At 41.1% G+C, this 14,138-nt stretch overlaps 1 protein-coding gene across 5 annotated transcripts in view; it reads right to left on the bottom strand.

The window, feature by feature from the left end:
- Positions 1–14,138, bottom strand: part of BANP (BTG3 associated nuclear protein) — a 115,158-nt gene that overhangs the window by 37,159 nt on the left and 63,861 nt on the right. The window contains exon 12 of one of the 5 annotated variants that reach the window (XM_053987153.1): positions 12,220–12,330. The exons of 3 other annotated variants lie outside the window; for them this stretch is intronic. In XM_053987153.1, coding sequence (XP_053843128.1) covers positions 12,310–12,330 — 21 coding nt within the window. In that variant the 3' untranslated portion in view covers positions 12,220–12,309. Of the gene's footprint in view, positions 1–12,219; positions 12,331–13,536; positions 14,081–14,138 lie in introns of those variants that run through there. One more of the 5 variants, XM_053987151.1, reaches the window with a different exon arrangement.

The following is a 14,138-nucleotide window of genomic DNA, read 5'->3' as shown; positions in this document are numbered from 1 at the left end:
CCACTGCAGGATCCCCCTTTCCTTGTGCTTCCAGACCTCTCCCTGTGTCCCAGCCTGGACATCCTGGCTTGAAACCCCACAGCACCTCCTGCCTGGTGCGTGGGGCCCTTCCCAGAGCACTGACCATCATTCCAGAGCGTTCTTTATCACTCCTCCCATCTGAGAGCACTTCCAAAATACTGACAGCGCTGCTCAGGCTCAACAGAGATTTTTCTAACCCAACACTACAGATCCCAACAAACATGAACCCAGTCCAGAAATCCTTCTGGCAGCCCCAGCTGTCCCCCTGGGCTGTCCCTTGGCCATGGCTGCTCTGTGTGAGCAAAACCAGGCTGCAAAACTCAACAGGGCTTGAGCTGAGCTCCAATGAGAATCTGACAAAACTGTCTGGTCTAAAGCGATTAAAAGACAAATAAAAATATAATTGTGCCTCTCAGGGGATGTTGTTGTGACCCTTCTGTCCTCGTGGGGAGGAAGAGCTGCTGGATTATTCAAAATGAAATATTTCACTAATCTATTTCTGCTCAGCTCCAGCTCTCTGATCCACGTGGTTTGTGGCTCCAGGTCTTTTTTTCCTGGAGTATTTGGAATTCCTCCTCGAGCCCAGCAGCCTTCCAGCACCTAAAGGGCTCCCAGAGAGCTGGAGAGGGACTTGGACAAGGGCATGGAATGACAGGATGAGGGAAAACGGGTTTAAACTGAAAGAATGCAGGGATAGATGGGATATTGGGAAGGAATTCCTCCCTGTGAGGGTGGAATTCCCAGAGCAGCTGTGGCTGCCCCTGCATCCCTGGCAGTGCCCAAGGCCAGGGTTTGGAGCAGCCTGGGACAGTGGAAGGTGTCCCTGCCATGGCAGGGGTGGAATGAGATGAATTTTAAGGTCTCTTCCAGCCCCAAAGCATTCCCTGATTCTGGAGCTGCAGCCACAGTTTTATCCCTATCCCAGTGCCTTGTTTTGATGGAAAATCTCCATGTTTTAAAGAGCATTTTGCTCCTGAGGCTCTTCCACGAGCTCGCTATCACCTCATCTCCTACCACAGAAACAATAAAAAAAACCCTTCAGAAGTGAAAAAAAACACTTGTGGAATTTTGCTCAGTCCCAGGGCTTTCTGTGATTTCAGCCACTTTTAGCACCTCCTGCCTTAGAGGGTAGAAATGCATCTCCTGGTGTTTCAGATGCTCCTGGAATGCAGCACTGCTCCCCTTTCTTTGACCCAATTTCCCAGTTACCTTCTCCTTTCAGAGTTAAAAGTAAATTAAGTGGCTCAAGTGTGTTCAAAGCATCAAATCCTGCCCAGCCCTATTCCCTGGAGCTGGGCTCAGTCCATTCTTGTTTCAGCTTTTTCCTGTACCAAATTTTCACTCCAATGCAAGTTTCACATCCTCTGCTCTCCCACTGAGGATATCCCTCAATTTTCCTTGTATGCCTTGGACCACATGGAATTCAGGCATCAATCAGAGCCTTGAAAAGTCACATGTGCACATTTGGGCTGGGCTTTTTTAAAATTGTGTTTCCTGTTCCAAGTTGGCTTCACAACAAAAACCCAAAATAATCTTCACTCTGTGTATTTTGTCCCAAAAATTCAGCTTTTAAAAGTGCTGTCCCCCAAACATTGCACCTTGCTGGTGGAGGGGATGGCTTGCACAATGCAGATTTTTCCTGAAATAAAGATTTTAGAGCTCTCACATTGCTCCCAAATGAAGCTGTGGGAGAAGGATTGATTATAGAACATGACAGGGCTGATTTATGATGAAAAATCTGATCTTGATGAGGAAAATGACCCCAAATAATTCAGTGGAAACGCCACCAGCATGGGAATATCAAACCAGCATGGGAATATCAAACCAGCACGTGGAAAATGAGCAGGAAAAATCCCAGTGGCATCCTGGTGTTTCCTGATCTCTTTCCAACGTGGTGATTTTTACATGAGGTCATCACGTGAGATCACATCTGTGCTGCTGTGCCAGAACCTTTGTGGGATCAAAGGTTTTCCCTGGAACCACCACAGACAGGAGCTGCCCAAACCCGTTTACAATTTTTTGTTTTGTGAATTTACAAAAAGCTGTGAGGTCTTTGGAAGGTGTCCCATAAAAGTGGCACGAGCAGATTCCAAACCCAGCAGGGCCAGGAGTTTCCAGCTAAAAGCAGCAGGAATTCCAGGAGGAACTCCAGGAGGAATGGCAGGGAGGCAGGGGCCAGGCAGCCTTGGATGGGTAAAGAACACAGACCAGGGGAACCAAACCAACACACGAAGATCCTTCAGGAGCCAAATTTTTCCTGGAGCAACTCAAGAAAAAAGATGCCAAAGACCCTCCTGAGGGAGAAACCAAGCCCTGATTAAACATATGGATGAATATTGTAAATAAAATGTAGGAGTGGAAAAAGTCTGAGGTTTGACCTAAAAAGAGCAGCTCAGGAAGGTCAAAGAACAGGATCAAACTGAAGGGTTTATTCAAGCTCATCCTCAAGGCAGTTCTAGGTAATCTTAAGAGCAGAAAATCATTTTTTTTACCTGGTTTTTCACAAGTAAAACATCTCCAGCATCAAAATAATTCTAAACCAACTTGAAAATTTGAATACAGAACAAGGAACTCACACAGAATCAAATAGTGGAGTCCCAAAAAATGTGGGTAAACCAGAGAAGTGGCTTCTGTCAAGCCAAAAAACTCTGTCAGCTCTCAAATCCTGTCAGCACCAACCCCAAAAATAAACCCTGGGCTTTTTCTCTGGAATTCAAATTCTCTTATATCCACAAATATCTATTTAAGTGTTACATATTTCCAGGATTTCCTAATGGAGGGAGCATCACTTTCATTGATCACTGACAAGGGCTGGGCTGAACTCTGCTATTGATGGTTTGAGTGCTTAGAAAATGTTTGTATTCCAAACTATCCCAGCCAGAATCACCTCCCTTGCTGAGGAATGTGAATTCCTTGGGATGCTCCAGGATCCCACTCTGTGATAACCTGCAGCTCATTTAATTCATTGTCAAACTTTGCTCAATGAGACAAAATATTTCTGTTTAATTGGAGCAGCACACACAGTCCTGACTCCAAATATTCTCCTTTTAATTCCATGCAGCACCTATTTATTGGTCAGAAAAACAATGGGAATTGTTGCTCCCATTTTTTTTCCTTTCAAAGGAGCAATTCTCCCAACAATTCTCCTCTTTGTTACACTTAGACCTTTGCACTGCCCAGAACTGCAGAGATGAGGAGAAACGTTGAATTTTCAAGCAATTTTCTCTAGGAATAGGTCACAAAATGCCACAAGTGTTGCTGTTTTCCTGGGGTTTTCATTCCAGCTCCCCACAGCTGAGAAGGGCACACACCTGAGCCCACCTGCATCCCAGCTCCAAGGAGAAAATTGAACACAGACTCCTGGACACGAGCCTGGGATGGCTGATTCCTGCCAGGATACCTGGAGCAGACCATGTCAGATCAGCCATAAAATTAAATGGAGCATGGAGCCAAACACATCCCAGGCAGCTGCTCCCAAATCCCTCCTCCTTTTTTAGGATGATTCTGAAGCCAACTGGATTTTTAATTATTTTTTAACGCTGAAAATAATTTTTACTTTCATTTTTCCCCTCACAGAATATTTAATTCTGATCTGTTTGGGGTTGGATATTGAAAAATCAATTCTTTTTGTGGTTTTGCTGCCTTCTTTCCCTACTTTTACTGCCTCCCAGAGAAGTTGTGGATGTCCCATCCTTGGAAGTGTCCAAGACCAGGTTGGAAAAATCTGGGATAATGGAAAAGTGTCCCTGCCCATGGCAGGGGTGGAACTTGATCCCCTTAAATCCCCTCATCCCAAACCATTCCATGATTCCATGATATTGCAGTTTTTTCTCCCTGAAACAAATAACCTACCAAATTAGGGAAAAAAAAAAAAAAAAAAAAGGAAGTCTGGGAATTTTTGTAGCTTTTGATTTCTGCACTCTGCTGGGTTGAAAAGAACCCAGTGATTTTTAGTTGATTCAAACATTTTGCACCAACTTCTGCTTTAATCATAATTACAGGCAAAATGCAAACAGATGACAAAGCCATTTATCATTTTAATAAAATGTTTGCCTTGACACAGAAAACACCATCCCTCACAAAAATCAACATTTGGAATTCATCTGGCATTTGAATCAATTCAGAAAAAATTCACAAGGAATGGCACTTCTTGTACTGACAGCAAGGTCTGGCTAATAAAGCCCAGCCCAATGGCCCAGGAATGTGACTTTTAAATCCTTTTCTTCAGCATCACTGCTTGGAAATGTTTGGATTAAGGGCTGATGGATGCCATGGATGCAGAATCATTGGGAAAATCAACTTCTGATTTGTGTTTTCCCATCTAAGCAAAGCAGATTTAAAGAGATCTTATTCACTCCCAGGGAATAATTTAAATATCATTGATTTTCTTTATGAATTGACTTCCCCTTTTTACACTTATGCACTAATCCACAATTAAAAGGATTTGAGTTTTCCGTTATAGGAAATTCTGAAGAGATAAAACCACAGATTTCCCTGGAAATGTCAATAATTTAAGGAGTGAAAACGAGGAATGTCAAAGGCTGAGCATTGACAAAGTCTGGGAAGTTGGATCCCATTGTTGTAATTTGATAATTTATATTTATCTGAGAGATGAGGCTGAAAGGAAAACCCTTCCTATTTGATATTTCAGGCAAGGAAAAAACAACCTAACAAGAAATACTTACAAAACAATCTGGCTGAGCCTGATTAATGGAACAGGAAATAAGATTAAAACTGTTAAAAACATGGAATGTTCACTCTGGAAAGCTCTGGCTCTGGAGGGCTGTCATTCCTTTTTCATTATCCAACTGTCATCAGTGAGACCAAATTCTGCTCTTTTAAAGATCAGGGACAGAGGTTGAAAGAAATCAACTTTGACAGCAGACTCCAAATGGATTCCACTGGCTTCCCATTAAAATGAACAAGGCATTACTCAACACATGGAAAATGAAAGGATTTTATTTTTTTCAATAAAATAACCCCACCTTGAATAAAATCATCTTTAACCTTTGAAAAGACTTCAAAGAAAAGCCTCTAAATTAAATCTTCACAATGGAGCATCTCTAATGAAGACTTTTACAACTGAAGTACCTCAAAAATGTTCTGTATAATGATATTTTCAAAAAGAACAGGAGAAAGTCACTCCTGGACAGTTTTATCTGCTCATTTTTAGGTCAGAATCATCCAGAATTCTGGATTTCCAGCACCCAGAACCCTGAATTTCCTCAGCTGCTACTTCTTTACTCCAAATAATATTTTCAAAAAGACCAGGAGAAAGTCACTCCTGGACAGTTTTATCTGCCCATTTCAAGGTCAACCATCCAGAATCCCAGATTTCCTGCATCCAGAATTCCAGATTTCCTGCATCCAGAATCCCAGATTTCCTGCATCCAGAATCCCAGATTTCCTGCATCCAGAATCCCAGATTTCCTGCATCCAGAATCCCAGATTTCCTCTACTATTTTTCTCTACTCCAAATAAAGTAAAAGGACCCAAATGAGGGGGGATCAAATTATTTGTATTTGGAAGATTCCCATGGAAGAAGGAGAGAAGTTCCCTGGGTTTGGGGCTTTTCTAACCTGCCACAAATGGTCCTGGAACAGCGCTGTGGAATTCAGGAGGGATTTGGCACAGCCCCAGGCCAGGGACAAACACACCCCAGGGGTTTGGGGGTCACATCCTGCTCTTGGGACAGACCCAGAGACTCAGGGGCCGTTCCTGGGGTGACTTCACCCCGCAGGGATCCCAGGAGAAAACCAAACTTCTCTTTTTCAATTTCTCTCTCCTGACTTGTGGGCTGGCTCTGAGGCCACAGCCAGACTCACTCTCTGCTCTCTGTGTTCCTATTCTTAGGTCTGACAAGGGTTTTTATGCACTGATCCATGACAAATCCCATTCACCTGGAAGGACAACATGATCCCGTGCAAGCTGACCCCAAAAGGCCCTGGGGCAATGTGGCTCATCCCCCAGAGGCTCAGCCTCTCTCCCCACAAACATCTCCCAGCTCACACTTCCAGCCTCACCAATCTCCTGGCCTTGACCTGAACTCACACACCAAAAATCTCCCAATTCCTACTCATTTTTAGGATTTTTTCCTACAACCTCAGCATTTTCCCCCTCCCAGCTCTTACACCTGCTGTGCATCACAAACCCCACACAAACTCAGTGCAGGCTGGGCTGGATTTCAGACAATCCCAGGATGGTTTGGGTAAGAAGGGACCTTAAAATTCATGTTGTCCCCACCCCTGCCATGGCAGGGACACCTTCCACCATCCCAGGCTGCTCCAAACCCCAGTGTCCAACCTGGCCTTGGCACTGCCAGGGATCCAGGGGCAGCCCCAGCTGCTCTGGGCACCTGTGCCAGGGGCTGCCCACCCTCCCAGGGAAGGATTTCTCCCAAATATCCCATCTAAGCTGTTCCTCTTTTAGTTTGAAGCCATTCCCTGTGTCCTGTCACCCTGTCCCTTGTCCAAGTTCCCCTGGCACCTCTCCTGTGCCACTGCTGTGGGATGAGCCCCTCATGGGCAGTGCCACCTCTCCCACAACAATAAACTGGAAATTCAATAATCCCAACACTTCCTCCTGCTGAACTCACTCGTGCTGTTGAACACAAACATTTAGCAACATTCCAGAGTGACAGATTTCAGGAATAAAAACAGTTGTTATTTAAAGAGAAAAAAAAAAAAAAAGTAAAGAAATAAAATCAAAAGGCAATTTTTCAAAGAGATTCATTCAGCCAGGCCTGGTGGGAGCGCAGAGTTTGTATCAAAGGCAAAGTGGCTGAAGCAGTTCTGCTTTTGCTTCCAGCCCGGGCAGGAACTGATAGCTCTGAGTGGATAATTGATGGAGCAGGAGCCAATTAATCCCAGCAGACTGGGAATCAAACAGAGCAAGTTCAGCATTTCAAATCCTCACTCCACGAGAGGAATTCTGCTCACAGGACACCAAAGAAATGGCTGCAGAGGATGGTTTTCCAAGCAGACTTTCCAAATGTTCCTCCCTGAATAAGGGAAATCTATCCCAGCTAATTCAAACAGCAGCTGAGGGCAGGAATTAAAACTGGGCTGCTGAGGGGGGATTTTAATGTCTAAATCAAGGAGCAGCTCATTTCTCCCACTCCAAATTCCCTCCTCATTCTTTCAGAAAACAACTGAGGATCATCTCTAAGCATCTTACAGTGCTCATCTGGTAGGGTTTTATTTTAATAGATGTGCAAACTTAATCCCAAATTCAGGATCTTGGATCATCCTTCTTCAGTTTATCAGAATTCTGTAGATAAAATTTATTTATTGCTCAGCTAGTTTGAAATATTTGAAGGATTCTGTAAAGTTGGCCTGGAAATGGAGTTGAACTACGTGAAGGATTAAATCTCTGAACACAAACAAAAGTCAATCTACTGTCCAATTTCACTGTATTTAACACTGCCTTGTTAAAAATCTCTGTAAATCACACAGGTCTGCTTTGAGAAAGAGAAACTGATCCTTCAGCTGGGGCTGAATTTTTAAAAGGGATGGTTTGGTGCCCGAAGTTGGCAAAAATCCACTGTTTTAACAGAGAGAAGATGGAAAAGAGGAGCCATTTCCCATTTTTAGTCATCACAGATTCCCAAAGCTGTGACCACCCCAAAATCCCATTTAACCCTGCCACACAAAATGAGGCAACCCTGAACTCCTCAAGATTCCCTGTGGGGCTTCCTGGAGTGGGAAGGGAGAGGGAATTTTCCCTGAGCTTCTTTTCTCCAGGTAAAAAATTCCCAAATCCCGCCCGGCTTGGGATTTGGGATGTGGGGCAGTGATTCCCAAGCAGGGGATGCTCCAGACACCCCAAATATTTCAAATAAACGAGAGTGGAGCACAGGGGATGGGATGAGGGAAACGTGGAGCATCAGGACAGGGCTGGCATCACGTGATGAGAAAAATCATAAATGAAGAGCAGGAAAAAAAAAATAAACAAAACAAAAAAGAAATGATTTCTCCAGATGAGCCCCGATAGCTTTGTGAGCACTGCCAGCCTACAACAGAGATTTTTATTAGCAACAGCTCTAATAAGAGGCAGCTTAGACCTCTGCCTCCTATCAAGGTGGAGAAAATGATTTTTCCTTATATTTAAAAGATTATCACTTCCTATCTCATCTCTTCTTATTAAGTTTACAGCAATATTAAAACAAGATTTGGGTGAATAAAGAACATAATATACTCCAAAATAGAGAACGTATTCTTTGGAGCATTATAAATGCTCCTGTCTGCTTGAATGGAATTTTAATGGAACGAACCCACTTTCTCTGAGGAGAAAAATCAAAAAATAGGCAGAAAATATTCTCCTTTTCCAAAGGCTTCATTAAAAAATCTTGTTTTACAAGCAGAGATCACTGGGAACTGAGGGACTATCAAAGAAGTGCCTGTAACAGGTTAACAAATCACCTCTGCTCGTTCTTCCCAGCAGCCAGAACGTTCCACGAATGGAAAAAAAAAGTCATTGGGGGGATGAAATAAATCCCTGTTTGATAGCAAATGAAAAGGAGAGGGGATTTTGCTGCTTCTGATCAGAAGGGGAGCGGGAAAGGAGAGGTGTGTGGGGTGGGAGGGACGCTGGGTGGGAATGCAGCTGCCACAAAGGGCACAGCCCAGCCCTGCCCCACACGGACCCATTTGGTCACGGAGCAAAAATGGCATTTTGGGTTTAAAACCTGAATTCCAGAACGAGAGAAAATGGCCTTTCCCATCAAAACTCCTGAAGGCTTTTCCTTCTTTGGGTGGGTGGCACTGCAGGTCTGTCCTTTGTGCTGGGGGAGAGGAATTCTAGCCTTTCTAATTAAATTAGTATTAATAATTTAATGTAGAATAGCAAAATAATAATAATAATAATAATAATAATAATAATAATAATAATAATAATAATAATAATAATAATAAATTAATAAATGAAAATTAATAAAACCAAAGTTACTAAAATAATAATAAAATAAAATATAATAAAATAAATATATTAAATAATAAAAATATATATAAATAAATATACTAATATAGTATATTAGTATATAGTATAAAAATATAGTATAAATTTATAAATAGTATATATAGTATAAAAATATAAATATAAATATAGTATATTTATTTATAAATATATTTGTATTTATATATAAATATAAATATATTTATATTTATATATAAATATATTTGAATGTTTCTGTATAAATAAATTTTAATATATAAATATATAAATAATCATAAATTTTCTATATAAATATTTATATATAGATATAAATAAATGTAATAATATCTAATAACAAAATATACAAATAGAAGTAATAAAAATTAAAATAAAAAAATTAAAATTAATACTACTACTAATAATAATAATAATAAATAATAGGTTTTAAAATGGGCCAAATTTGTCTCAGTTTTGGAGCTCAGTTTTTATCCTCCCGGGCACTGTTTTTTCCTGTTTTAAGCTTCCAAATTAAGCGGAAACTTTCTCCAAACCCATCCTAAATTCTGCAGTGACAGAACAAATTAATCAGGTGAAATCTGTGTTGCACATTCGTATATATAAATCTTTTTTTACGCTTCATTTTTAAGCCAGATTTAACAGAAATATTCCTGTTTTCCTTAGGGCATTAATTTTCCTGGAGATATTTTGGGTGATATTGATCACCAAGTCTGAGAATTTTCCCTCAAGCCTTTTTTAATCCCAATTTTTAGGACTGCTTTAAAAGAAAATGTCTCCATTTTCATTTGCTAAAATACTACTTTGCCTAAAAATTAAGTTTTCAGAACTAAATACAGTGAGTTTTGTGCTTTGGATTAATTACTCTGAGGGACAGCTCTATGAACACCAAATTAAAAAGCACAAAAATCCTCAAAGCAAACCCCAAAATCTCGCCTGTAGAATGCTTCTATTTAAGTAAAATTAAATCTTTAAAGACTTTTATTTATCCATAAATAGAGTTTCCATCAATACTCTGGGATGTCACTGGGAGTTTGCACAAAGCACAATTGTTTCCAAATTATTCTTTTCCTTTTTGCTCCTAAAACCAGGAGCAAATTTAGGAGAATTTACTACAATTCCTGAAGAACTATCAGTTAAAAATAATATTTGTTTTTTTCCAGACTAATCAAGGAGTTTTTAAGCTCCTGAGTTTTTAATTGAATTTTTTTTTTTTTTTTTTTTGTAACAACCATTTCTCTGTGTGTGTTATTCAGGAGCTGTGCAGGAATTGGGAAAAACTTTTGGAATTCCACAGAAATTCTCCCAGCAGCTCATTTCTCCCTCTCCAAATTCCCTCTCATTCCTTCAGAAAACAACTGAGCATCATCTTAATGCTACTGCCCTCTGCTGCTCCTGGATTAGGGACAGGGAAAAAATTCCTCCCTTGGATTAATTTGTGACTGAGCAACTCAAATAAAGCATTGCAGGGTTTTTAAATCTAGAATATTCCAACTAAATGAATTATATAACAAATCAAATTTGTATGTGATTTGTGCAAATTAAATCAGTGCAAGTTAAAAATTGCATTAGAAAGTTTTTTGTCTTATTTTTGGATAATTTAATAGCAATATTTTAATATCTGGAAAAGGATTCTCTGAGAAGATTTATCCATCCTGGTGAATGAAATAAAATTCAATTTTGAGAGGTTTAAATTACTTCAAGGGAGTGCCAATGGATCCCTGCTCCAGACTGGAATAAAAGCATGGGAATAAACAGGTCTGGGAGTGGAAAACTTTGAATTAAAAAAGGCACTAATATTGATTTTTTGGGATAATATATTCCATTTGGGGTTACATATGGAGTTTTAGGAGAACATATTCCATTTTGGATAATAGTGTATTATTGAAGTTGTCAATAGTTCAGGAGAAGAAAATGCAATTCCTGCTCCATCCAAAATGCTCATCAAACACAGATGACACACAGAAGTGTGGGGTGGGGTCCCTCCCCTCTCTCCAGGGGCTCTCAGAGCACCCCTTTCATTCCAGGCTCCCCTGGGACACTCTTGTGGCCACAATTCAGAAAATCCCAACTTTTTTTTTTATTATTTTTTTGGAAAAACAACGTGGCAGAAGCAATCCTGCAGATTTCTCTCCTACAAAAGCTCATTGGCTTTTTCCTGCCAGACCCATCCTGGATTTTCCTGCTTTTTCCCACTCCCCTAGAGTGAATTAAATGCTGCAATTGTCCCCAATTTTTCACTCCTGCAGCAGAACAAATCATTGGCTCTCATTGAACACACACAATCCTATTTTAGATTTTAAAGCACATCAACTTTTCCATTTAAGAACCAGGCAATAATTAAAGACCATTTCCCTGGTGCCATTTAATTAATCCCTAAATTGGAGAAACACTGGCAGTGAGGGTGTAGAACATGGAATGGCTCAAAAACAGAATTAAGGAGTGGGAAACTCCTGGAATTGTCCTGTTTTTTATATCCCAGGTGTATCCCTGAGGCACAGGACACACTGAACATTTCCTGGGGTGATCAAAACTCCAAGGAAATAAAGGATGGAGGTGGGGAAGAAGCAGGGCAGGTAATCAAAGGAGATATAAATGAAAATTTCTGGTAATTCCTAAGGATAAAATGCAAAGAGCAAAAAAAGAAATTCCCACTTTTCTGAGGTTTCAAGGCTCAGCTAATGTGAAGCTTTAATTATTTTTGCAGTTTGGGGTTTTTATTAAACGTGCACTGAAATCTGAAACTTCCAGCTAATAGAACACATGTGGAGGTAGACAGAGCTCCTCTGGAATGATTTCATTCATTCCATGCACAGGGATGCCAGAAAAACAAAATCTGAGCTCAGAGCAACCACCAGGACACAGAAGGCAAGAGGGAGGAGAAGTAACAACCAGGAAAATCCTGCAGAAAAGCCAAGGTTTGGTACCTGAACACCTGTGGCACCTGGCAGATTTCCCTGCTAACATCTCATCAAGCTTTGTGCTGTTTTCTGCCTCAGCTCCCAGGAACTTCCCAAATTCCTGCTTTGTGAACCTTTCACTTGGAACTGGGATGGAGAAGCTGCAGCACCAAACCTCACCTGCACAGGGGAACCCCCAGCAGCTGCTCTGTGCCCAGACAATCGTGGAAAACAGGAATTTTCTCTGGGAAATATTCACAGGGAGCATTCGGCAGCCAGGCTCAGATTCATAAATCCATATTCAATAAATATATCCTTTAGTGAGGATAATTCATTATTCAGCTGGAAACAGTCAGAGAAGCCCCATGTTACTCCTGATTATCCATATTCCTGATTATCCATATTCCTGATTATCCATATTCCTGATTATCCATATTAGGCTTCAAAAGATCTGGGAAAAAGCCTGGAAAATAATGGAGAGGTGGGAAAATTCCAGGAGTTTCTTGGAGCAGCTGACTGGAAGCTGCTGCTTTGTGCTGTGTTTCCCTGCCCTCATCCCAGGGCACGTTCCCTGCTCTCATCCCACTCCTGGTGCCAAGGAAAAGGGATCAGTTCCAGCTCCTTAAACCACCAGCAGGGTTTAGCTGAGCTGGTTTAACTCCTTCTCCTGGGCAGTTTTGGGGGCTCACAGCTCCCACACAGCAGCCCCAGAGCTCCCCTCTGCTCACCCCCCCTCCAGGGCTTCAGCTGCTGTGGAAGCTTTCAGTAATTAATGCTGAAAATCCCCTAAATATCTGCTTGCTCCTGGTTTTTAATCCACTCAAAAATACCCATTTCCCAGCAAATGCTTCTGGAGGAGCTGAGGCTCAAGGCACTGAAGTTCCTTCACACCAAAACACAGCTCAGTGAGTGAGGAAAAAGCAAAATCCCAGAACTTTGTCCTTTGTTTGAAGCAAAGTTTAAAAGCAGAGCTCAGAGCACAGAGAGTTAAATAAAATTCCCTAAAAACTGGATGTCAAACTGATTTCCCATCCAGGTGTGTACAGCCAACAACCACTGAGGCAGGAGAGAGATTATCCCAAATCTGAGTGATAGTACAGACAGATAGATAACACCATTGAAATCCCAAAAAAAAGAGAATTAATCATGGTTTTCTTCCCTGGCTCACATCTGTGACACAGCCCTGTGCATGCACAGACATGTGGACACACAAATTTCCACAGGAATAGAAAATGCTGTGAGGTTTTAATTACAAATAAATTCAATTTAATCTACGTGCCACACTCAGAGAGATGCAAAACCACCCAGTATTAAGGTGTAATTTGGACAGCAATATTTCACAGAGAAGGGAAAAAAAACCCTATAAATACCAAAATATCATCTCCAAAAAATCACCTTTCCAAGATTCACTTCTGCAAAAGCACCTCTGATGTAGCCCTGAGCAAAGAACATTTCTGGGGTTTATTTTCTTGTTGAAATCCAAATACTGCCAAGTTCAGAGTGCTGGGGGCTCCCCTGAGCCCCAAACCCTGCTGGTGGCAGAGCCTCCAGCCCAGGCAGGATCCCAAATGTCTCCCAGTTTATTCAGAATCACCAGAAACCAAACAATCCCTCATACTCTGATTCAGTAATTATTGCAGAACAGAGCTAAAAATCCCTTAAATATTTGCTTGCTCCTTTTTTTTTTGTAATCCACTAAAAATAGCCATAACTAAAAATCCACTAAAAAATAACCATAACTAAAAAATTCACAAAAAAAATTTCCCAGCAATGGAAACCCTGCTGATGGCAGAGCCTCCAGCCCAGGCAGGATCCCAAATGTCTCCCAGTTTATTCAGAATCACCAGGAACCAAACAATTCCTGGTGAACCTGACTTGCTTTGTTGAGTGAAACTTTAATTCCATTTACATATCTGGAAAACTCGGTTTTAAAACAGATATACCAACAGTAAACATAACAACAATCACACTCTGACTCCTGTGGCCTGGAAGCTTCTTGCAGGAGGGTTTTTGTGCTCTGTTTTAGCAGAATTTAACATTTCAAGTGTGTCTGAGATCAAATGTGAGCAGTTCTGGGAATCCTGAGAATCCTGAGCTCGGTTCCATGGTCACTGACTCCTCAGCCAAGGAAAAGCTGCTTTTCCTCACCTGCTGTTTGCAGAAGCACCGCATAAAATCTGCTCCTCAACAAGAACAAGAGCAGATCTGCTTCCCTCAGGACAGCCATGCCATGGAAAAGGATAAAAAAAAAAAAAGAGTAACTGCTTGGAT

The sequence above is a fragment of the Vidua macroura genome, chromosome 11, assembly GCF_024509145.1.
Source record: "Vidua macroura isolate BioBank_ID:100142 chromosome 11, ASM2450914v1, whole genome shotgun sequence".
NCBI lineage: Eukaryota > Metazoa > Chordata > Aves > Passeriformes > Viduidae > Vidua > Vidua macroura.
The sequence above is the reverse complement of the archived record's forward strand: the minus strand, read 5'-3'. Positions and strand labels throughout refer to the sequence as shown.